Source organism: Mesoplodon densirostris, chromosome 16 (genome assembly GCF_025265405.1).
Source record: "Mesoplodon densirostris isolate mMesDen1 chromosome 16, mMesDen1 primary haplotype, whole genome shotgun sequence".
NCBI lineage: Eukaryota > Metazoa > Chordata > Mammalia > Artiodactyla > Ziphiidae > Mesoplodon > Mesoplodon densirostris.
In genome coordinates, this window is record NC_082676.1 from 65,979,281 (window position 1) to 66,004,222 (window position 24,942).

At 58.0% G+C, this 24,942-nt stretch overlaps 1 protein-coding gene across 3 annotated transcripts; it reads left to right on the forward strand.

Moving 5' to 3' along the window:
* The first annotated feature begins 746 nt into the window (after positions 1-746).
* CLCN7 (chloride voltage-gated channel 7) lies at positions 747-24,933 on the forward strand. Of its 3 annotated transcripts, XM_060079401.1 has the most exons (25): positions 747-955; positions 8,165-8,236; positions 11,349-11,420; positions 11,515-11,580; positions 11,970-12,102; positions 12,328-12,437; positions 13,080-13,160; positions 14,036-14,098; positions 14,210-14,293; positions 14,798-14,891; positions 15,156-15,220; positions 15,614-15,730; positions 16,416-16,470; positions 16,808-16,868; positions 17,463-17,601; positions 18,408-18,501; positions 19,639-19,808; positions 21,305-21,356; positions 21,583-21,710; positions 21,896-21,981; positions 22,224-22,353; positions 22,921-22,980; positions 23,056-23,232; positions 23,497-23,577; positions 23,727-24,933. In XM_060079401.1, exons 1-25 carry the CDS (start codon positions 803-805, stop codon positions 23,811-23,813), a joined length of 2,430 nt encoding a protein of 809 aa, XP_059935384.1. In that variant the 5' UTR covers positions 747-802; the 3' UTR covers positions 23,814-24,933. The 3 variants fall into 3 exon arrangements, with proteins under 3 accessions (XP_059935384.1, XP_059935386.1, XP_059935385.1); XM_060079403.1 differs by lacking the exon at positions 23,056-23,232; XM_060079402.1 differs by lacking the exon at positions 8,165-8,236.
* The last annotated feature ends 9 nt before the right edge of the window (positions 24,934-24,942 follow it).

The following is a 24,942-nucleotide window of genomic DNA, read 5'->3' on the forward strand; positions in this document are numbered from 1 at the left end:
AGAACTTCTAAAATCTTCTTATTTTGAAAAGTTTCAAGTTTAAAGAAAAAAGTTACAAGAGGACTACATTGCACGTCATTTATATTTACCCCATATTCATCACCTGCTAACATCCTACCACATTTTCTTTCTCCTGCTATCAGTAGCTACGTATTGTGATTACCATTAGCTTGTGAATCATCTGAGACTACGTTGCAGACATCACATCACAACCCCTTAATATCTCAGTGTATGTCTACTGAGAAAAAGGACTTTTCTGATATGACCCCCAGACAAAGATCACCCTTGGGGGACTGGGCGCAGCTGTAACACCGCTACATAATGTACAGTGCAGATCCAATCTTTGCCAATTGTCCCCAAAATGCCAGGCCCACGAGCAGCCTTCAGTTGCCCATCTCTTTAATCTTCCATCCAAGGCAGTCACTCGGCCTTTCTTGGTCTTTCATGACGCTGACACTACGGGAAGAGCTGGCTAGCTGTTTAGCAGGTGTCCCTCAATTTGGGTTCATCTGCATTTCCCCCCTGGGATGGGATCAGTGGAGCGTTTTCCGCAGGAAGGCCACAGGGATATGTTGTGTCCTCAGCACAACCGTTCGCTACGTGGTGATCGGTCCTGACAGGCGGGTCCACCAGGCGGCGGGACTACAACTCCCAGAAGGCCGCGCGCGCCCCCGCGGCCGCCGCCGGGTCACGCGGGTGCCGTCTGGGCCACGTGACGGTCGTCCGGGTCACGTGGCCGCGGCGCGGGTCACGAGAACAAACACGGCCACGGCGCTGCCTGGCCGGTCCTCTGCGGTGGGACATGGCCAACGTCTCCAAAAAGGTGTCGTGGTCCGGACGCGACGTGGACGACGATGAGGCGGCGCCGCTGCTGCGGAGGGTGGCGCGGGCCGGGGCGCCGGCCGGGGAGGACACGCCGCTGCTGAACGGGGCCGGGCCCGCGGCCGTCCGCGCGGTGAGCCCAGGGAGAGGCGAGCCCGGTCGGGTCCGCGCCGCGGTCGCCGGTCACCGGGAGCCGGGCCCGCGGGGACGCGGCGAGTCCGTGCTCGGGCAGTCCTAGTGGCAGAGGCGGGAACGCGCCCCGGGTCCCGCTTGGTAAACGGCAGGGCGAGCTCGGAACCTGGGCCCCGGCGTTCTGGAGTCCTGGGAGGCGCTCGGCCCGGTGACTCTCGGGGTCGAGGAGCCGGCCCATTATCCTCGGTGTTAAGGAGCGTGGGAGAGCCCAGTCGCACGCCGCTGTCGAGTCCCGGCAGCATGAAGCTAATTTATCTCCTCACAGTTTATTCCTTAGTGGATTTAAAGGGAAGGCAGATGGTCTTCCGTTTAGGTAACCTTTTCCTTTTTTGCGGGGGGGGGACACTGTATACACGAGCAACTATTTTTACTGCTTTTGAACCCCAAGAGATTTTAAGAGCTTAGGTTTCAGAGTTTGCTTTTGCAGTGGGAATATCTGGGGGACTCCATCTTTACAGGGAGCGGGACAGACCTTCAGGGCGACCTTAGGAATGACAAGTATGTGCGTTCAGTTTCCCTTAGCAGTTCATTGAAATTGAAGCACAGTGGTTGAAATGTGCTTTGCAGGTCAGCACAGAAGTTTGTGTCCTTAAGTGAATTTCCGTGTGTGTTAATTTTGAGTTAATGAACTTCTTTTGTTGATTGCTTGGCCTTACTCGGTTTTGTGATTGTTTTTTCGTTTTTCTCCTCTTATCCTAGATCTGTCCATTAAACACTTGTGTGGTGTTTAATGAGGAAGGACTCAAGCATCAGGCTGTTTCTCTAGAACTTATCTAGATTTCCCCAGCCCCCAGAAATGCATCAGACAATGAAGGTCAAAGTGTTCCTTGAGCGGGATCTTCTGTTGAAGTGCTTTCTGTGTCTGCATGAGAAGTGACATGAAAGGGGCGAATTTGCAGTGGTGGGGATATGGATGCTTTGTTGTTTTCTTCTCAGAACATTTGTTTCTTTTTTACTCTTTAAAAGAAGGTAATCTGAAGTTTACAAACCAGAAGTATGAACCTGGCTTGGCTTTAAGGGTGACAGATAGAGAGATTGGAAGCTTCGAGGTTGAATTGGGGTTTATTTCGGTACTGAATATGCTCAAGAGTTTCCCACTTTTCTTTATGCATAGACACAGGAGTTCGCTTTTTTTTTAAATAACCTGTTGATCTCTTCCCTTAAAACTCATTCCCTTAAAAGAACCTTTGCGAGCTTTTTTGTTTGTTCATTTGCATTTAATAACAAGTGACTAGCTGCTCTTAAACAATTGAAAACATAATTTATTGTGTGCCTGTCGTGTGCCCGGCTGCATGCAGTTTGCCTGGGACACAGAGGTGCATGATGCAGCTTCCTTCTTCCTGGCTCCAGGCTCCTGGAAAACCAGGCCCAGTGCTCTGTGAGGAATGCCTGAGGGACCCCAAGGGCAGGAGAGGTCACACTGGGTCCAGTCTTGGAAGAGTGCATGATCCTCAGGAGGGTGGACAGAGGGGAAAGATAAAGGGAGTGAGCATTTGGGAAGTAAGTCGGAGTGGGGAGTGGAGACTGGGGAAGGAACCGGGGTCGACATGTAGGGGACAGCTGCGGGCTTCGAATTTAGCTTTATCTTGTGGGAGAATCTTTCAGGAGCTGGAGAGTCCAGCCTTGAAGGATCCTGAGACTGCATTGCGTGGATGGGGTGGGGAGGCACTGGAGGCATTGGTGCTAGGAACTCTGCTCTGGACCAGCAGAGGCAAGTGCTGCGGCCTCCTGTGCCTCAGGCTCCTCACCAGCAGGAAAGCTAATATGCTTCCAGCCCCGAGCACCGCTTGTCACAAGGTGGTAAACGCTAGTTACTCTCAGAGGTATTAAAAACGGCAGCTTGGAAATGATCATCTCTGAGTTGCTGTTCCTGGGGCGACTCCCCTGCAGCTGACTGAACTCCTCGAGGCTGGCTTTCTTGCGGGAGCATTGGCTCTGGACCAGAGGCTTGTAAGCTGCTCTCAGACCAGGGTCGTTTGAACTAAAGTGACAGCCCAGGCCAACAACCGCTCTATGAGAATGTTCTGGTGAGCTGGACAGGAGAGCTTGTCTTGCCACCTCCTGGTCCTTCATGGTTTGTTGCAGGGCGTCCAGAGTTGGAGGCTGGTGTTCTTGCACCTGGCATGGGAACCTGCCAGGCACCATGAGGTGGCTGCTCTGGGCAGCCCCGGGCAAGGTGGGCTGGGGGCCGGCCTGAGCTCAGCCTCCATCTGGCTGGAACCAGGCCATTCAGGGTTGCTCTGCCCTCTCTCTGGCCCTTGGCCAGTCGTGCCTGAGTGTGGGGTGAGGGTGGGTCATCCAGCAAGTTGCTGCCTGTCCACCCCTGGGGCGAGGAGAGGGTGAGGTCAGCCAGCAAGTCATGGTCATGTGGGCAGCAGGAAGCAGTGTGTTTTGAAAACTTACAGAGGGAAATCTGAGCCAGAAACAGAGGCTCCGGGTGTGGGGGTGGGTATTTGCAGTGTTTGTAAATGCGGGTCCTTTCCAGGGACCTCAGCTTTGGGAAGCTCCGCCTGAGGCAGCCTGAGGGGTAGGACCCTCAGGTTAGTGTTTAGAATCAGTTTTGGGGATCTTACTCCTCTGGGAACTGGAGTGTTCTGCCCTGGTGACCTGGAGCCACGGGCTACGGTCGGAGTATGGGGGGCCGGGAGGGGGTCATGTGCAGGCAAGCTGCAGGGACAGGTCATCACCATCCCCGCCGGCCCCTTGAGCTCTGCTCAATGTAAGGGAGCACCCCGTCTTTCTCGTAGCTGGCTCCCAGCCCCAGGGCAGCACTTCCAGGAAGTCCCCCTGCCTCAGCATCCTGTACTATCCTCCTCCCCCCCCTCCTCCTCCTCCCCCCCTCCTCCCCCGCTTTGCAGAGTCCAGGCCCGCCCCCTCAGCTGACCCTCCTCTGAGGGCTCCCTCAGGCCTTTAGTGGTACCTGCCCAGGTCTAGTGTGAGGAGCTCAGAGCCTGGGGGGGCAGGAGAGGATGTGGGTACCACCGGACAGTGCAGAGAGCTGAGGACCAGGGTGGGCCCAGCCTCGTCAGAGGGTCCTGGGAGGCCTCCCGGGCAGAGGCTGCAGCACTCAGAAAGCGAGGTGCAGCGGCGGGGCTGTTCCCATCTGGCCCCCTCTGCACATCATTCATCAGGTCTCAGCCTAATGCGCCTCCCCAACCCCGAACTGGGCAGGCTTCTCCCTCAGGCTCTGTCATCGCCCTCAAAGCCTTTCTCACGGTTTACACTGACTTTTGTTTATGGGCAGCATGGTTTTTCTGACTGTAAGCCCCTGGCTACGGAGGCCCTGTGCCCTCAGTGCTGGGGGACATTGGGCTGGGAGGGGCGGTTAAAATGCAAAGTGGCAGAGTGGGCGGCAGGCAGCCTTTAAATTGTCTGTGAACTTTGTTTTAATGATGGTAAAAGCACATAACACAATTTATCATCCTAACCATGTTTAAGTGTACAGTCTAGCAGCATAAGGTCCATCCACAGTGTCGTGCCGCCGTCACCCCAGCACCTCCAGAACTTTCTCATCCTCCCAAACTGAACCTCTGTCCCAGTAAACACTGACTCCCCACCCCTCCCCCAGCCCTTGGCAAAGGCCATTCTGCTTTCTGTCTCTATGAATTTGACGTCTCATAGCAGTGGTATCATAGGGTATTTGTTTTTTTGTGACTGGCTTCTTTCTGTTAGTACAACGTCCTCCAGGTTCATCCATGCTGTAGCATGTGACAGGATTTCCGTGTTTTTAAGGCTGAATAATATTCCATTGTGTGGATGGACCACCTTAGGTTTATACATTCATCTGTCGATGGGCATTTGGGCTCCTTCCACCCCTTGGCTACTGTAAAAATGCTGCTATGCACGTGGGTGTACAAACACCTCTTTGAGACCCTGCTTTCAGTTCATTTGGGTAGATACCCAGAGGTGGAATTGCTGGATCATAAGGTAATTCTATTTTTAATTTTTTGAGGAACCGCCATACTGTTTTCCACAGCAGCTGCTCCATATAACACTCCCAGCAACTGTGCACAAGGGTTCCTGTTGCTGCACATCTTCACCAGCGCTTGTTATTCTGTTTTTTTTTTTTTTTTTTTTTGCTGTACGCGGGCCTCTTACTGCTGTGGCCTCTCCCGTTGCGGAGCACAGGCTCCGGACACACAGGCTCCGCGGCCATGGCTCGCGGGCCCAGCCGCTCCGCGGCATGTGGGATCTTCCGGGATCGGGGCACGAACCCGTGTCCCCTGCATCGGCAGGCGGACTCTCAACCACTGCGCCACCAGGGAAGCCCGTTATTCTGTTTTTTAACCCTGGCCATCCTCACAGCTGTGAGGTGGTATCTCATTGTGGTTTTGATCTTCATGTCCCAAGTCTTTGGCCTGTTTTGTTAATCCGCTTGTTTGTTGTTATTGGGTTGTAGGGGTTCTTTACGTATTCTGGATATTAACCCTTATCGGTTACATGATCTGTAATTTTCTCCCATTCTGTAGGGCTAGTTCCTTTTCACTCTGTTCATTGTTTCCTTTGATACACAGAAGTTCTTCACTTTGATGTAGTATCATTTGCATTTAAATTTTTAAGTAATTGTAGATTTACAGGAAGTTGAGAAGACAGTACAGAGAGGGCCTGTGTGCCTTCCTCCAGTTTCCCAAGGTGGTTCCGTCTTACCTCACGGTAGTAGCGTGCCAAAGCCGGCATTGATGTTGGCACAATGTGTGTGAGTAGCACCCTGCCATTGTCACACGTGTGGATGTGTGTGAGCACGTCCATCAGTGCCCTTGTCCTGCCTCTTACAGTCACCCCCTCCCCCCCAAATCTGTCTTCCCTCCAGGTCTGACCTTTCGAGCACATCAGGTCTCTGGAACCACATGGTCTGAAATCTTTCAGTTCTTTCAAAAGCATGGAGATTTCATCCAGGCTGTTGTGTGTATCAATAGTTTGAGGAACTACTAGTAATTAACTTGCATTTAAGAAAAGAGAAAGGAACAGACACAACAGATGAATCACTGAACTTCCAATAAATGGCTTTTTTCCTCACAAAAGATATTTCCTAAGAGATGCCCATAAAGTTCAGAAAAGAGATGATGAGACCAGGAAGGTGCTGGAGGTGGGAGAGGGTGTGCCTGGGAGCTGTAGTGGGGGCGCCATCTCCACATATCCTGGAGCGTATTTCCAGGTCCAGAATGGAGCTGTCCGGTGCAGATGTGTGCTCACCTGGTGTCCTCCCGGCCGGGTACTGAGGACCCGTTGTCACCTGAGCGAGTGAGTCCGTGCCATGTGGACTGTTCTGCCCCCCTCTCCCCCAGCCATGTGCGAGGTCGCAGCCTGAGCCTCGGGGACTGTTTAGGTGGCAGAGGCGCTGCTCTGCAGGGGCTGACTTGGTGCGGTGGGAGTGATCACAGGGTGCAGTCCATCAGTGAAGAGTGAGATACAAATGGCCAGACCACCTGGTCTATGGCCTCCGTCTGTTGGGTTGGACGGCAGATGGGTCTTCTGCTTTCACAGTCTGACTTTCAGTTCTGCCTGTCTTTGCACGCCGTCTTCTCCGTGGAGACGTCCCTGTTCCGTGTTGCTGTGGATGGGCTGGCGACCGGCACACCTTTCCTGATGACTTGTGTATGCATGGGGAGCAGAGGCTGCAGCTCCGGGCCCCCTCCTGGGTTGAGTTCACTCTGGAACTGGGATCCTTTCTGGGCCAGCGGGCCAGGCACTCCTGCCCATGCTTGGAGCTGGGGGGCCCGCCCTGCCTTTCTCATCAGATTCAGCAGTTTGGGGGCATTGTCGATTGTTTTTAAGAAAGAAAACAGCTATGCTTCTCTCCTCACCCACCCATTGTACCGACGTTTGCCGTATATACATAGAGAAAAGTGAAGTCACATGGTGGAGCAGGATGATGGTCTAGTGAACGCACCTGACAAGTTACCACCTGTCGTGGGGTGCGCAGTGCTCCCCGGAATGTCTCCACCTCTAACCTGGAACCCGTGTCTGAGACCTTTGCAGCTGTGGTCAAGTTACGATGTGGTCAGGCTGGTGTCCTCACAGGAGAGGAGAGACGCGCGTGTATGTATACATGCACACACGAGGCCGGTGGCAGCGGAGCAGAGATTGGAGTGATGTGGCCACAAGCCAGGGAATGAACACTAAGGATTGCCAGCATCCATCAGAGGCTGGAAGATCCTCCCCATGACCCTGAGAGGGGGCCCTCCCTGTTGACACCTCAAGTTTGGACTTGTGGCTCCAGAGCTTGGAGAGAACACGTTTCTTGTTTTTCAGACGCCTAGGCTGTGTGATTGGGCACAGCAGCCCCAGGAGGCTCGACATCCCCCAGTGGAGTCACCAGTGTCCCTAAAGCCCCCTCGTCCCCCTACCCCCCAGTAACCACCAGTAGCAGTAGGGCTAGTGCTGCTGAATTAAACTTTCTCTGCTGGAGTCACTGTGTGCTCAGGGCTCTGGCATGGTGGGCTCTGTGGTCCTTGTTCCTGTACTGCTTCGTGGTTTCTGCCAGAGGAGAGGCAGGGCAGGGCGCCCGGCTGTGTTTCAGAGGAGAACCGGGTCGTGTTTTCATGCCGTATGTTCCACACAGTGTTTGTGTCCTGCAGCGTGACTTGTTTCCCTGAAATGCATCTGTGAGCAGTCTGTGTTTTGTTCCCTAGTCCTGGCCTCCACCATGCCTGGCAGTGGGTGTGGGCAGTCACGTGCCAGGGTGTCCGTCCTCTGTGGTTAACCTGCCCCTGTGCCCAGGAGTGCAGCCCCGCTTCAGAAAGGTCCTGCGCCAGAAAGGGGCCCATATCTGGGGGGCCTGCCTGGAGGCCTGTGACGGGTCCCCACCTGGTAGCCACTCAGTGTCATGATGGGGCTTGGAGGTGGGGGGATAGAAAGGCTCCTGGAGGAGGGGCCCTCAATCGCCAGGGTTTTCCAGGCCAGGGAAGGAGGGTGGCCAGGAAGACACTGTAGAACAGGGGAGGGTGGGGCTTCCCATCTGGAGGTTGGGCTCCTCAGTGACAGGCTGTGGGTCATGGGGACGGGCCTGGGGTCCAGCGCTGGTCCTGCTGGAGTCTCCCACACGGCAGGTGTGGCTCTGTGCTCCACAGGCAGGGCCAGGCGATGGAGTAGTGCACAGTGCAGCCCGGCCCCATAGCTAAGCGGCCTGTGATTTCTCTTCTGCTTCTAGTCGCCCCATTCACCATTTTTCCGGATCGGACAGATGAGCAACGTGGAACTGGATGATGAGCTTCTGGACCCTGTGAGTGGTCATCCTTTCCCATTTTTGGAGCTCCTGCTCATGCCAGGCCCCTTCCTGGGAAAGTCAGGCCTGCTCTTGTGGAGCCACAGCCTAGAAGAGGGCAGACGGAAAACCTGAACAAGAGGATGGCAGACAGTGGCGGTTCTGTACAGAGCATGGGGACAGAGTGACATGCAGACAGTGGGGTCCGCAGAGCCTGGGCGACCAGGGAAGGCTGCTCTGCGGGGCCCTGTCCCCTGAGGCTGCCCGATGAGCAGAGGTTGGGGAGTACATGTCAGGCCAGGACCATTGAGCTAGCTGCTGTGTGCGGGCTGGGGGGCAGGTGCCGTGGGTAGGTGTGGGGCCTGCAGGAGGGCGTCTCGGGGTGGTGGGCCCTTGGACACGGGTGATGTCCACTTCTCCTGCCCCTGTGCTGGGGTCGAACTGTCCAGCTGCCAGGGGAGCATTTCCCGAAACCCCCTCCCCCAGACTTGCACTTGACTTCCTCCTTGGAGGTGGCTCATGGTTCCGACTTGCATTTCTCTGAGGCTGCTGGTACCGTGTGTCCTTCGTGTCTTCTGGAGGAACTCTGTTCAGACCTCGTGCATGTTTCTTAATCAGGTTGTGTTCTTATAATGAAGCTGTAAGAGGTCTTCATATACTTTAAACACAAGTTGCTCATCAGTTACAGGATTTGCAAAAACTTCCGCTTGGTCCATAGGTGGTCTCCTCACTTTCTGCCAGTGTCCTTGGAAGCACAAAAGCTTTTAATTTTGATGAAGTCCATTTGATCTGTTTTCTGTTGCTTGTGCTTTGGGTGTCATGTCTAAGAAACGATCACCTAAGCCAAGGTTACAAAGATTTGCTCGTCTTATAAGAGTTCTATAGTTTAGATCTTCGATTTTTTTTTTTTTTTTTTTTGCAGTACACGGGCCTCTCGCTGTTGTGGCCCCTCCCGTTGCGGAGCACAGGCTCCGGACGCGCAGGCTCAGTGGCCATGGCTCACGGGCCCAGCTGCTCCACGGCATGTGGGATTTTCCTGGACCGGGGTACGAACCCATGTCCCCTGCATCGGCAGGCGGACTCTCAACCACTGCGCCACCAGGGAAGCCCCATCTTTGATCTGTTTTTCACTAATTTTGTACATGGTATAAGATAAGGGTCCAGATTCATTCTTTTGCATATGGATGCTCAGTTTTCCCAGCACCATTTCTTGAGAAAACTACTCTTTCCCTGTTGAATTGTCTCAGCACCATTGTTGAAGGTCCGTTTTTGTGGGGTGTTTTTTTTTTTTTTTGGCTGCATTGGGTCTGCATTACGGATTTGTTTCTGGGCTCTCTGTCTGTCCTTGCACCCGGGCCACACTCTGCTAATGACTAGCTTTGTAGTAAGTTTCAAAAGTAGGAAGTTTGAATCATCCCACATCGTTTTTCTTTCTCAAGGAGGTTTTGGCCTTTCGAGATCCCTTGCGTATCTCCATGTGGGATTTAGGCTCAGCTTGTCAGTTTCTTCAGAAATGCCAGCTGGAATTTAGAGGTGGCATTGACTCTTAACATCAAATGTCCCGAGCCACAGTATAGCTTTCCATTTATTAACATCTTCAGTTTTTTTCAACAATGTGTTGCAGTTCTTGGCGTACAAGTCTTACACTTCTTTTGTTAAACGTATTTTAGGAATAAGTTTATTTTCTGTATCTTACTTTTTATGCTATTGTAAATAGAGTTGTTTTCTCAATTTCATTTTGAGTCGTTCATTGCAAGTGCATAGAAATACATTTGATTTTGTATACTGATCTTATATCCTTCAATCTTACTAAATGTGTTATTAATACTAATTGTTTTTCGTGTACTTTTGGGGATTTTCTACACATAAGACCATGTCATCTGCAAAGAAGAGTTTCACTTCCTTTCTAATCTGGATGCCTTTTACTTCTCTCTCTTGCCTAATTGCCCTGCTGGTAGAACCTCCAGGACAGTGCTGAATAGAAATGCCAGAGCAGGCATCCTCGTCTTGTTCCTGATCTCAGAGGAAGAGCTTCAGTCTTTCACCACTGAGCATGATGTTACCTGTGGGTTTTTATAGGTGTCTTGATCAGGTTGAGGAAGTTCCCTTTATTCCTGGTTTATTGAGTGTTTTTATCCCGAAGGGTTGAGTTTTGTCAGATGCTTTTTGTGACTATGGAGGTGTTCATTTCATGTGGACTTGGTTCTTTATTCTATTGGAACAGTATCAAACTGTTTTTACTTTCATACCGACTCACCCTCTGATTGTCCAGACACCTCCTGAGTGTCCTGCAGGTCAGTTTGTTCTGACCCTAACTGCCCGGCATCCATGCAGACCCACAGGCTGAGGGCTCAGTCCCACGAGACCCCCCGACCTCAGATGCCAGTGACAAGTCCAGGCTGTCACCTGTGCTTCTGACTGACCAGCTGTAAATCGGGGTTCCCACGCCCCCTCCTCGGGTTCCGTAACTTGCCAGAATGGCTTGCAGAACTCAGGGAACACTTTGCTTATGTTGCTGGTTTATCATAAAGGACATGACTCGGGAACAGCCAGATGGGAGAGATGCCCCGGGAAGGTGTGGGAAGGGGTGCAGAGCCCCCACGCCCTCCCCGGGAGCCACCCTCCCAGCACCTCCCTGAACCCCTCCATTTGGGGTTTTGTGGAGGCTCCATTACACAGGCAGGACTGATTAAATCCCTGGCTGTTGGAGATGAGCTGCTTGCGTCTCCAGCCCGTTCATCCCGTCATGGTCTTCCAGCCCCAGCCCAGACACACTCGTCACCCAGAGATGCCAAGGGGGGTGGGTCAGAGGCCGGTGCCAGAACCTGGACGTGGACCACAGACATCTTACACTAATTGCTTTTTGGGGGTCAACCCACCACACTAATTGCTTTTTGGGGGTCAACCCACCTTGTGTTCCTGGGATAAACCCGCCTGGCCGTGGTGGTGTGGGACCTGGCCTGCTGGTGTCCTGTGGAGGGTCTGTGTCTGCCAGTTCCTGCCTTGTGCTCGTCTAGCTTTGGGCTCAGGAGAGTCCCTGCCCTGCGGGATGAGTGAACATAGCCCCTTCCTCATTCTGCTTCATTCTTACATATGCTGGGTTGTCAAGCTCTGCCTCTTCCTCCCGCAGGACACGGACCCCCTTCACCCCTTCCCCAAGGAGATCCCGCACAACGAGAAGCTTCTGTCCCTCAAGTATGAGGTGGGCCCCCCTGCTCCATGCCCTCTCCCACGGTGGCCGACCTGAGCCTGCGAGCTGGGGTCAGTTACTAGTGTGTCTGCTGCCCGGTCCACAGAGCTTAGACTATGACAACAGCGAGAACCAGCTGTTCCTGGAGGAGGAGCGGCGCATCAATCACACAGTGAGTCTGGCGGGCAGCTGGGCCTCATGGCCACGGTGTCCCCACCACCCCCCTCCCCTCTTGGCTCCAGCTGGTGTCCCGGAGTGAGCGCTGGCCGCTGCCCGGCGCGGAGACCCATGCGGGTGTCACATCATTACCACTGAGGAAGCTGTTCTTAGGGGTGTCGACTGTGGCGGCTGGAGCATCAGCATCCAGTTATGACTGGGTTGGGGAGTTCCGTCCCACCAGTGCTCCACGACCTCTGAGATGTTGGTGGGGTTGCTCTTCCTGGGACTCAGGGTCCTGAGGGCAGCCCTGTGCGTGGTGACAGTCACCAGAGCAAGCCACGACGGGAGTCCCGCCTCCCCACCCTCCTGTGACAGCTCCCCCCTTTCTGCCCGCTGCCGCAGGCCTTCCGGACCGTGGAGATCAAGCGCTGGGTCATCTGTGCCATGATAGGGATCCTCACGGGCCTCGTGGCCTGCTTCATCGACATCGTGGTGGAGAAGCTGGCCGGCCTCAAATACAGGGTCGTCAAAGACAGTATCCTTTGTCTGTGGTTGCCCGGAGCCAGCGGGTCCACAGGGGGAGCCCCCACCCGTGTTATGCCATCAGCCAGGGGACGTGACTGGGTGGGGGCTGCATGCCTGGGGGTCAGGCTATGTGGTGACCCTGAGACGCCCAGTAAGTGCTCCAGGTTCCAGAGTGCAGCCCACTGGGGAGTGGCGCCTGGGTGACACCACCCCGCGTGGTCCTTGACGAGCCCAGACATTGACAAGTTCACAGCGCGGGGTGGGCTGTCCTTCTCCCTCCTGCTGTGGGCCTCACTCAATGTGGCCTTTGTGCTCCTGGGCTCTGTGATCGTCGCCTTCATAGAGGTAGGTGGGCCCCTCCACCGCTCCCCGCCCCCCCGCCGCCTCTGTCGGTGAGACTCACTGGCTAGACTGCAGTGGAGTCCTTGCTAGGCATCAGGTGGTTCAGCCAAAACAAAGCGCACCTGGGCCTTCCAACCCTGGCCCTGGCAGCTGTGCCCATCCACCCGTACAGCCCCTCGCCCACTTCACGTAGCAGGGAGCAGAGGCAGCGCCCAGCCCAGGGGTCCAGGTGGAGGGACCCACCCGAGGGGTTAGACGCTCCTGGGGCACCCTTCCTTCCTGTGCCCTTTGCTTTTCCCTCGGGGCGTTGGAAGGAAGAAGGGGCAGCGTCCAGGAGCTTCTGTCTGAGGTGCAGTGCAGTGTCCCCCAGAGGGTGCGACGGTGCTGGCCCCTCAGCGGGTGTGTGATGTGGGCCTCCCATCATCCTGGGCACCCCCGCCTGCCTCGGGGACACTGAGCCCTCCCATGCCCGAGGCGTTTCCTCCCCTCCGTGGTTGCTCTGTGTATCAGTGGGGAGAGGCGAGAAGCCCCTACCCTGGGCGGCCTGGGCACCGCGTGGCGCGTCTTCCTGGGCCTGGTGGCGGCGGCGGCGGCAGTGGCGGCTCACTCGGCCTGCAGACTCAGTGCTGGCGCCCCTCCTTCCAGCCGGTCGCTGCTGGCAGCGGGATCCCCCAGATCAAGTGCTTCCTCAACGGGGTGAAGATCCCCCACGTGGTCCGGCTCAAGGTGAGACGCGAGGCGGCCCCGCCGGGAGCTCAGGGCTTAGCCCAAGGGGCTTCCTTGCTGGGTGAGAAGCGTGTCATTTGTCTACCTCCACCTCCAAAACTCGCCCAGACCCATGCTGTTTGCTGCTGACGAGCTTGCGTGTGGGTGTGCTGGCAGGTTTTATGTGAATTTTCTTTGGAAAATGGTAAAACTGTCGTACGTTCTGAATGACGCAGAAATACTTGAAGGTACATCTGTCACGATTGCAACCACATAGACATTTTAAGTTCCATACGGTGGTTAGTATTTCAGAATGAGAGTAGCTGTGTTGAGTGGTGGGTTTTTTCCTTTTTTCAGAATTTTTCTTAATCTCATTGTGCATGATCTTCTGGCTAACACACTGATTTCAAGGGGGTTGGGAGGTCATGTTTCCTCCCATGATCATTTCAGGGTGTGTAGCTGGCGTGCCTTGGTCTGGGGTTTGCTGGCGGCATCTCTCCTGCTCTGTCTGGGGAGGAGGTACTCTGGGGAGCAGACAGGAGGTGGGGTGCCTGTGCTCCGTGCCCTGCAGCAGGAGGGCAGGGCCCGAGGTAGGTGTGGGTGCAGGAGCTTGGAGCCGGAGCCTGAGGATGGAGCGACAGCTGCTGTTTGCGTGTCTTGTGTGTGTATGTGACCACGTGGGACAGAAGGGCTGAAGAGATGGCCGTCAGGAGAGCATCAGCTGCTAGCTCCCCCTCCCCCAGGATGCCCGCCGTGGGTGCTGGCCCCCTCTTTGGTGCTCATGCCTGCCGAGGGCTCACATGATTAGGTCCCTTCCCATGTGCAGTTTGTCGCTCAGGTTCTTGGACCACGTGTGACCTTTAATCAGACTTAGTGCAATTTCCTTTGTGTTCCAGACCCTGGTGATCAAAGTGTCCGGTGTGATCCTGTCCGTGGTTGGGGGACTGGCCGTGGGGAAGGTAACAGAGTGCAGCTGCCCCTGCCTGAGTCCCTCTGCACCCGCGGGGCCTGGGGCCGGTGTGTCCCCCCAGAGCCGCGCCCATCTGAACACAGCTGTCTGTGCCTTCCAGGAGGGACCAATGATCCATTCGGGCTCCGTGATTGCTGCTGGGGTCTCCCAGGGGAGGTCCACGTCACTGAAGCGTGATTTCAAGGTAGGTCTTCCCTGCGCCCATGTCCATACCCCCAGGGCCGGGCCCCTGCCTCCCCTGCAGCCTCCTTCCCTTCACCTCTGAGGGTCCCTAGCATCCTGTCCATGGGGGCATCCTGTTGCCTTGGTGCTCTGGGTGAGTGTGCGTTTCTGCAAGTAAATGACCTGTATCTGTAAGCTCACAGGAATGCGTGGCCTAGAGAGGTCGGGAAGGTCGTGTGTGGGTTGCCGGTGCTCAGTTCTGGTCCTTCTTGCACAAACCTCAGCGTTTAAATATTGCTGTGAATGGGTTATTTTCTCTGGATGTTGGTGGGCAGGCAAGCTGCCCGAGACCCGACTCTTCAGTCCTGTGGGTTGTGAGCCCCATAGTTGATGAGTGGCTTGTCCAGAGGCCTCCCCGGTTCCTCCCTCCCCTCCCCCCTCACTTTTGGGCCCACCTCCTCCCTTTCTGAGAGAAGTGCCCTTGGAGGCACTGGCTGAGACCCTCTCTCCGTCTGTCTTGGTTCAGATCTTCGAGTACTTCCGCAGAGACACAGAAAAGCGGGACTTTGTCTCAGCAGGAGCTGCGGCTGGAGTGTCTGCTGCGTTTGGGGCCCCTGTGGGTGAGGAGGGCGGCCCTGCCTGGTCTGAGAGCTCGGTGACGGCCCATGTAGGGGGAGCCAGGCTCTCCCTGCTGTGAGAGGGGTGGTTTTGGGGTTTATGGACTCAGTGCCTGGTGAGGGTGTGGGGTGGGCTTCTCAAGAGGCCCCGATGGCTGCCTCTGTTGTGGGCTCGGTGTCCTGGGGTCTGGGGGCATGGGTGGCAGTGGGTGAGGATCTGTCTGTGGTTGGGCGGGCACTTCAGGGCTGGGCCACTGGCTGTTCCAGGTGGGGTCCTGTTCAGCTTGGAGGAGGGTGCATCCTTCTGGAATCAGTTCCTGACATGGAGAATCGTAAGTGCCTGGGATGGCCACCTTCCCGAGGTCGGGCAGCCCTGGCACTGGGCCTCCGTGGCTGGGTGGACGCGTGGCTCTCGGCCCACACTGTGGGGTCTGCACCTGAGCTTCCCGTCCAGCTGGTGGGTCCCTGAGCCGTCGGCCTGGTTCTCCTCCGTCCTCATCGGGACCCCAGGCCCCGCACACGTTCTTACCCTGGCCGAGCCAGTGGGGCTCCGGGCCACCTTCCCTTAGCCTTCGGAGGGTCTAGGCGCCACCCAGGTGACAGGAGGGGAGACAGTCCTTTTGCTGCAGCTCCTCCCCACCCTCCGGCCCTGGGCTCAGCTGCTGTACACACTGCTGCAACTCATCACCACGGCTCTGACAGCACTCGTCTCTTTCTGCCTGCAGTTCTTTGCTTCCATGATTTCCACCTTCACCCTGAATTTCGTCTTAAGCATTTACCATGGAAACGTGTGGGATCTGTCCAGCCCCGGTCTCATCAATTTTGGAAGATTTGACACTGAGGTAACCCACTGCATCGTCCCCTTTTTTCTCTGGTTCTTTCTATGAGCAGGGCCCACGTTGTTTACTCAAGGTTCAGCCTGAGAGCTGGGCTTCTGGAAAGGTCTAGCTGTTAGCTGTGGGATAGGGCCCTTGTTTGTGAGCACCGGGGGCTGGAGGTGCTCCAGGAGGGTGCACGTGACCCAGCCGCGCAGGTTGTGGTGCCTGTCAGCCAGCGGGCACTTCAGGGGTGGCTCAGGTGCCTGCAGACTGCCAGGCAGCATCACTAGACTGGTGGCCAGCGCTCCTGCAGCAGTTTCTGGAGGCCAAGAGGTGCAGGCAGCGTTTCTGGGGCGGCCTGCGCTGTGCGCTGCCATCGCTGAGCCCAGGGAGCCGTTCAGGGGCTGGTCCTCACCCATGGATGCGTCAGAGGTCCTGGGTGGCTAGGTCACCAGCATCCTCTCCCTTGCTCATGGCCCCTCACTTACCCTTTGGCAAAAGCTCAGGCCGCCCCCTGGAGCCACCATGTGAGAAGGCAGGCGGTCTGCCTGAGCACCCGGCGTTTCTCTCTGGGGGCCTCCTCGCCCTGCGGGAAAGCGCCAGGGTTCCCATGCACAGGTGTGTCCTGTGAAACGTCCAGTCCCGAGCCTGAGCAGGAGCTGGTGGCAGTTTTCCTCACAGAAGGTCTGCTCTTTCTCCCTCTGCACAGACGATGGTGTACACAATCCACGAGATCCCCATCTTCATCGCCATGGGCGTGGTGGGTAAGGGCCATCCCTGCGTGGGACAGCGCCGACCAGTGGGGACAGGGCCTGCGGGGCTCCAGGCCTGACCCGGCTTCGAGGGCCAGAGAAGCACGTGGTCTCCACCACTGCTGGCTGTCCAAGGACTGCCCGGGGCAGCAGGGAGGGATCCCGACCCTGGGAGGACCGGAGCCGCACTCTGGCTGATGACAGCCCCTTGGGAAGCAGACGGACCTGGGCAACACTCCTTACTTTGAAAGCCCGTGGGACGTGAGCCCTCCACCCAGCGGGCGTTTGCTGCCTGGGCAGCCTGCTCCTCTTCCCGAGTCCCGGACACGCAGCTCCTTCCTTGTCCCAGGTGGCATTCTCGGAGCTGTGTTCAACGCCTTGAATTACTGGTTGACGATGTTTCGAATCAGGTGAGAAACCTGTTCAGGGACTGAGTTGAGAGGTGTGGCCACACAGGGCATCTGAAAACTGACCGGTCATGGGCTCTTGCCCACGGGGCCATGTGGAAGCCACGTGCCAAACACACTCCTCTACGGTGGTTTGTACGTGAGGGGACAGACCCACTTGGCAGGGGGACGGGTGGGGCCTGGAGGGTGGCCCCTGGCAGGCAAGGCACAGCCCATGGATCCGGCACAGCCCTGGGTTGATGCTCTTCTGGGCCTCTCAGGTCAGTGTCAGTGCGGTTTGTACGGGGCCGTCCTGACCTGGGCACGTTTGGTCCAACACAGGTCCTCTGCTGTTAGGAGAGCCATCATAGGAGCTCTCTGGTTTTCTGAAGCCTTAGGGGTGGGTCTTGGCATTCTTCTTTCTTGTCTTTTTGCACCAACTTAAAATGCAGTTGGGGAGCATCCGGGAGGCAGCCTGAGAGTGTTCAGGAGCCAGGGCGGGTTGGTCATCAGGTGAGCTCAGCATCCTGGACGGCTCTCCCGAGTTGCAGGCTCAGGTTGCCCTGGCTGCCACCCCAGCCATCCCACAGCTCGGTCCACCCCGGCTCTTTGCTCCAGGTACATCCACCGGCCCTGCCTTCAGGTGATTGAGGCCATGCTGGTGGCCGCCGTCACGGCCACGGTCGCCTTTGTGCTGATTTATTCATCCCGGGATTGCCAGCCCCTGCAGGGGAGCTCCGTGTCCTATCCCCTCCAGGTAGGCGGCCAGGGCAGGGGCAGGGTGAGCCTTCCCAGACATGGGTGGGTGCCACATCGGCCTGGGGTCTCACCCCGGTCCTCTCAGAGCAGCGGCCTGACAGGTTCTGCAAGGGGACTGCGGAGGTGGGGTTGTGGGCCTGCAGGCGGAAACTCACGTGCACACGCTCACCACGGCACAACTCCCCGCAGCCCCTGTGCCCGTCAGTGACGAGCAGGTGAACACGGCGTGGTCCGTCCACACAGTGGGTTTCCTTAGTTGTAGGAAGGGTTGGAGCTCTGACACGTGCTCCCACACAGATGAACCTGGCAAACACTGCTGAGTGAAAGAAGCCAGAGAGCAAGGGCCACACGTCGTGTGGTTTCTGTTTATGGGAAACGTCCAGAACTGAAAGCAGTTGCTGGTTGCCGGTGGGTGTGGAGTGTGTACTCACAGGCCTGTCACAGATGTGGGTCTGGGGTGCATGGCTGGCTCTGGTGGGGCTGTGAGGTTGACCCACACAGCTTTGCATGGAGCCCCTGCCCTGGTCAAGGCCTGCAGGGGCCCACAGTCTGCCCAGTGAACTGTGGGAGCGTGCTCCAAATGTGAGCCTTTGGATCCCCACGTGCCCCAGGGACAGACTCGCCATGCAGCCTCTGCCTGGCCGGATGGCTTCTGAAGCCCTCACTGGGCCAGGGTCTGGCTCTTGGGTCCTGCCTCCCCTCCAAGACAGCAGCCTGACCCCTCCTGTTGTGTGCTTGGTGCCTGATGCTGTCCAGGCCAGGACACTGTGTCCCACTGGCCTGTTCTCTTTCCTGACTTTGCAGCTCTTCTGTGCCGATGGCGAGTATAATTCGATGGCTGCAGCCTTCTTCAACACCCCAGAGAAGAGCGTGGTCAGCCTTTTCCACGACCCCCCAGGTGTGTGCCCATGCTCTGCACTCTGTGCTGTCAGCCGCAGGTCCCCATGTGGGCCTGTCCCCTCTGGCCTGGTCTGCAGCCAGCCCACAGACACTGGGCCCAGGCCTGGCTGATGGATTCTGGCCGAGCCCCCACTGCCTCCCTGCAGGGCTGGGTGCACTGGAGCGTGGGGGCTGGCAGGCTGGGGTTGGCTGGTGGCCAGTGCTTGGGAGGGGCCCAGCCAGGCTCCCCACATGTCTCCTTCCCTCCCTGGAGGCCGTCCTGTTGTTCAAGACAGTCTCACCTCCCAGGATGAGTTTTTCTTCTGGGCGCTGCTCGCAGAGGTCACTCTCAGTCAGAAAACAGCCTGGTGACTCGTATACCAGCGAGATGCCTTGCCCAGCTTCACGTTCTTAATAACAAACAGGCTCAGACTGGGCACAGACCTGCTTCCACTTCCCCTGTTTTCGGTTCCGATGGGTGGAGGCGGGGAGGAGGGGCGCACCCCCGAGATCCAGAGTGGCTGCTGCGACGTGCTTGCCCGTCTGTCTGTGGCTCTAGTTGTTTCCTGACACGCCAGTTCTGGGAACTCCCTGGTTCTCACATCTGCATATGCGTGTGTTTGTGTGTGTGTGTGTGTGCGTGCTGCAGGAGTTCATGCAATTTAACAGAAAGGCTTTTAAACGTGGGCGAGGCCGAGCCCCCAAAGATGCTGAGCGGGCCATACAGGCGTCTCCAGGTCCCCTGGGGGTGCTGGCTCCCGGGTTTGTGTGACGTCTTCCCACTTTTGGAGTCATCTGGTGCAAGGTGGTGGCCGTGGCGGCCATGGCCTCCCTCCTGCACCCTCCCCTGACCCCTGGTGGTCTCAGTGCCACCCTTTTCCATGCAGACCTCAGCAGCCACCTTCCCTTGGCCCAGGTCACCGTCCTGCTGGCAGCTCTGGGCCCTGGTGGCCCCAGCTCCCCTCTGCCCTGCCCGCTGGGCTGCCGTGCTCACACTCTGAGTGCTAGGCCCCCAAGACCCGGCACCCTGGCCTCTGAGAAGGGGGTGACTCTGGGGGTCTGGGTGTGACCAGGAGGCTGTGACGGGCTGCTGGGCAGGCAGCTCTGCCCAGGGTTGAGTCTGCATGGCAGGCCCTGGCCAGCGCCCTGTCTGCAGGCTCCTACAACCCCATGACGCTCGGCCTCTTCACCCTGGTCTACTTCTTCTTGGCCTGCTGGACGTACGGGCTCACGGTGTCGGCCGGTGTCTTCATCCCATCCCTGCTCATCGGAGCTGCCTGGGGCCGGCTCTTTGGCATCTCCCTGTCCTACCTCACCGGGGCCGCGGTGAGTGGGGGTCTTAGGGGCCGGCTGGGCTGGGAGGAAGGGGCGGTGTTCCCGGTGCCCACTAGGGCCACCGTGGGCCAGAGCAGGGGTCGTGCGTGCGTGTGGCCTTCAGGGAGGGCACGGGTGTTGGGAGAGAGCGTGGTGTGGAAGGATGGGGCAGGTGCAGGAGTTGGGGCCTGGGAGTGCGGTGTCCAGGCCTCGGCCCCGGAGCTGCCTCCTGGCTTCCTCCTCCCACCTGCCTCCATGGGCTCCTTGGTCTTTATTCTGTGAGTCTTCTATTTGCATCTTAGTTGTTCAAGTAAGACTTTAAAAAACTGTAAGAGGGGCTTCTCTGGTGGCGCAGTGGTTGAGTCCGCCTGCCGATGCAGGGGACACGGGTTTGTGCCCCGGTCCGGGAGGATCCCACATGCCGCGGAGCGGCTGGGCCCGTGAGCCATGGCCGCTGAGCCTGCGCGTCCAGAGCCTGTGCTCCGCAACAGGAGAGGCCACAGCAGTGAGAGGCCCGCATACTGCAAACAAACAAACAAACAAACAAAAAACTGTAAGAGACGCACAGCAAGCCTCCCCTCACTGGGTCCAGGTCATGTGTCCCAGGTTTCCTTCCAGACACGGTTTTTAGTTTAGTTTTGTTTTTTTTTGATTGATACATGACTCACATACCATAAACCAGTGCTCCCCAACCTTTTTTGGCACCAGGGACTGGTTTCGTGGAAGACAGTGTTTCTGTGGATGGGGGTGAGGGATGGTTCAGGCAGTAATGCGAGCAATGGGGAGCAGCAGATGAAGCTTCACTCGCTTGCCCACCGCCCACCTCCTGCTGTGCGGTCCAGTCCATGACCCGGAGGTTGGGGACCCCTGCCATAAACTCCCTCCTCTGGAAGTGAACGGTTGGGTGGCTCTTTAGCCTGTTTGCAGAGCTGTGTAACCGTGATCGCTTCTTAGTTCCAGGATGTTCTCATCACCCCAAAAAGAAACCTGTCCCCATTAAGCAGTCACATCTGTGTCCCCCTTCCCCAGCCCCTGGTGGCCACTAATCAGCTTTCTGCCTCCATGGATATGCCTCTTCTGATTGTTGTAGATTCATGAAATCACGCTTCATGGCCTTCTGTGTCTGGCCTCGTCATTGAGCACCATATTTTCAGGGCTCATCCATGTTGTAGCACGAGTCTGATTTTCACTTCTTTTTAGGCTCCTGGTGTGGCGCAGGCATTTGTGCACGGACTCCGGTCACTGCACACACGCGGGGTGCCCCCCCCCCACAGCCCCGGCCGTAGTGCACACCCTCCTGTCTTAGGCTGCCGAGTTCTGCAGGTGGCAGAGTTCATTCAGTGCACCCCTGAGAGGGCACAGCTAGGGTATTGACAAACTCAGGTGATGCCGCCACGGACCGTGTTTTGTGTAAACTGTAGGATTTCCTCCTGCGCCCAGTGCTGTCAGTGCATCTTGGTGGGTTTGGCTGCCACTTTCCCCCAGCATCCACTCTGTCTTCCCTGCAGGTCTGGGCAGACCCCGGCAAGTACGCCCTGATGGGAGCAGCTGCCCAGCTGGGTGAGTGCTGGCTGCGGCATGGGCGTCCGGAGGTCAGAAGGGCCACTCCCCCAGCGTGTGGCTGGGCAGGGTCACCGTCCCCATCTGGTGCTCTCTGGGGGGTCCGGTACACAGGGTTGCATGGACAGAGTGGGAGCTGCACAGGGAACACGGGACGGGCTGGCGGTGCAGCCTGCAGAGGCTCGTGCCCCCCCAACCCTCCCTTCCCCTCCCCGCCTCCTGGCAGGTGGGATTGTGAGGATGACGCTGAGCTTGACAGTCATCATGATGGAGGCCACCAGCAATGTGACCTACGGCTTCCCCATCATGCTGGTGCTGATGACCGCCAAGATTGTGGGGGATGTCTTCATCGAGGTGCGGCTGTGGGAGAGGCCGCCTGCCTTGCTCGCCCTCGCTCTGCAGCCCCTCCCCGTGCCCCTGGCCTCGGAGCCTGAGGCTGGGAGAAAGACAGGCGGTCTGCGGCCGCCGCAAGGGAGGGGGCCCTGTGGAGGCTGCTCCGCAAGCAGCCTCTTGCATGTCCATGCCCGTCCTCTCCCCAGGGCCTGTATGACATGCACATCCAGCTGCAGAGTGTGCCCTTCCTGCACTGGGAAGCCCCAGTCACCTCACATTCGCTCACCGCCAGGTACCCCTCCCCGGGGCAGGCCCGCAGGCTGGGGGGCAGGTGCTGGACGCCCCGGGAGGCTTGGTGGGGGATCCTGGAGCAGGACGTGGGTGCAGGGCTGGTTCCCCCGGGGCAACACCTGGGGGTCTGGGCTCCTGGCCCACCTCGTCTCCAGGTTTCCTGAGTCTGGCTACTTCCTGCGTGTTGAGCTGTTCGGGAGCTCCCTCGGGCCCGTGGTGGATCACAGCGTGTCTCTTCCACAGGGAGGTGATGAGCACACCAGTCACCTGTCTGCGGAGGAGAGAGAAGGTGGGCATCATTGTGGATGTGCTGAGCAGCACGGCGTCCAATCATAATGGCTTCCCTGTGGTGGAGGATGCCGACGGCACGCAGGTACCACCCAGCTGCAGGAAGCCGGGCTCGTCATCTGTGCCGGCGAGTGGGGCGTGTTGGGGGGCGTGGTTCCCATGAACATGGACACCCTGCTCTGGGGTTTCTGGTAGAATTCCGCTGGTCACGGCTGTGAAGACAGGTCCGTGTGAGCGCTGTCCCCGCAGCTTGGGTAGTTACTGATACGCCTGTGTGTCCTGTGGTCACACCCCAAGCTGCACCCCTAGCTGAGGAGTCGCAGCTGTGCCTGTCAGGAGGTCCTGATGGAAGGTGCAGCGACATCTGGGCCATGGTCTGCTTTTTGCCCCCACAAATGCTGTGGTCTCTTGGCACCTCGTGATTGGGGTCCTGCCTCCCCTCCTGGGCGTTTGGGGATCCGTGAGCCTGTGCAGGTGAAATGCCTGCAGCAGGGCCAGTGCCTATAGGCAGCCAGCATCGCTGGGGACCCTGGCTGGAGCCCCCAGGCATCCCGGTGCTGTTGCCTGGCCCCTCTGGCCCAGGCGGCAGGGCAGGCCCTAGGTCCCACGTCCCAGGTCCTCTGCAGACAAGGGTGTTTTGTTTCTTGTGCAGCCAGCCCGGCTCCAGGGCTTAATCCTGCGCTCCCAGCTAATCGTCCTGCTCAAGCACAAGGTAGGCTGTCGGGGGTGGCAGGAGATGCCGGGCAGGGCCCTGGGCTGCCACCCACTGCCTGCCCCCCGCCCGCAGGTGTTCATAGAACGCTCTTTTATGGGCCTGCTACGGCGCCGGCTGCGGCTGAAGGACTTCCGTGATGCCTACCCGCGCTTCCCCCCCATCCAGTCCATCCATGTGTCCCAGGACGAGCGGGAGTGCACCATGGACCTCTCCGAGTTCATGAACCCCTCCCCCTATACGGTGCCCCAGGTGCCGCAGGGGCGGTGGGGAGCAAGGGGCCTGACCCCCACTTCTAGAACCTCGTGCAGCCACCACCGCTGGCGGCGTTCTGGCTTCACTGGCCATTGCGGACAGGGGTGGGGGGCGAGCTGTGTAGGAGGGTGGAGGTGGCTACAGAGCAGGATGTGCTGGCTGAGGTGGGGGTGTGGCAGGGGGGTGGCAGGTCCTGCCCTGCTCCTGTCCCAGGGTGGGGCAGGGGCCGGCGGGCGAGCTGAGGCTGCGTCTACATTGCAGGAGGCATCTCTCCCGCGGGTGTTCAAGCTGTTTCGGGCCCTGGGCCTCAGGCACCTGGTGGTGGTGGACAACTGCAATCAGGTGATGGGGGGAGCCCACTGCCTGCTGCCTACCAGCCTGCCTGCCCACCCGCAGGGCTCCCCCAGACTGTGCTGTCCTCTGCACACAGGACAGGGGCATCCACAGAGGCAGAGGCCACTGGATCCCATGACCTGGCTTTGCTCCCACAGGTGGTCGGGCTGGTAACCAGGAAGGACCTCGCCAGGTACCGGCTTGGGAAGGGGGGCCTAGAGGAGCTCTCTCTGGCCCAGACGTGAGGCCCTGGCCCTGGCACCTCCCCCGGGGTGCCTGCCTCGCTCCCCAGGCAGCGGCGGATCCAGCGTCCTCCAGACTTCGGGGACAGCCCAGCCAGCGTGTGACACATGTGATCTCTTCGTGTTCTCAGTGCCCCCCTCCCCCCCGACCTCATTTCTTCACTCTCCAAGATTTCACACGCCAGCTCCTGTTTCCTGACTTCGAGGAGTCAGTTTGTAGAACTGCTGCTCTTTTTCTGAGAGACCGCGAGTGTGCGTATGTATCTGCATGTGTGTGCACGTGTGACAGCTGGCAGGCTGGGCCCTGTGGGTCCGAGTACTGCAGCCCCCAGGACGGGCCCATTGCCTGGAAGCAGTGCACCCTAAGCACCGCCAGCTGGAGGCCTGGGCGACTCGAGGCTGCAGCAGAGGCCTCTGGTCCTGTCCCTCTCAGCCCTCAGCTCAGTTTGCGGCCGTTAGATTTGGGGTCTGGGTAGAAACACAAGCTGGACACATGAAGGCGAGGGCTCGGGGGAGCAGGACCACCTGGAGAGCAGACCCTGAAGCCGCACTCCCAGACACCTGTGCACCCCAAGCCACACCCACTTGGTGCAGCGGGCTCTGAGCCGGGGTCTGGGCCAAAGGGGAAAGCTGAGACCTTCCTTTGGGCCCGGACCCCCAAGTCCAGCCACACCTCTATCACAGCACCCGTGTGGACGGCACAGGGAAGACGGGTCTTCTCAGCACACGGGGGCCCCATGGGCCCCTGAGGACCCCCAGCCCCGAGTGATGTTCTGGGGCAGCTCTGCTTCCAGTGTTGGGGGCAAGTTGTTTCTGGGATGAGCTGGCGAGCCCAGAGCAGGGATGCACCCCTCCCAAGCTGGGCAGTGCCAGATTTGGGATCCTGTGTCCCCAGTGCCCCACGGGACTTTTATTCTAAAGTGACTCACGTCCCCAGCCCACTTCTGTGATGAGGTCCGTGGATGCCTTTGTGGTAGGTTGGCGGGCACTCCACCTGGGTTTTAGCCCCTTTCAAGGGGATGGGGCCTCGAAAGGCCTCTTCCTTCCTGGCAGGGGAGCCCTCCATGGGGGGCACAGGGGTCCAAGTGTGGGGATCTGAATAAGAGAAATAAAGGAATTGTACCCAGACAAC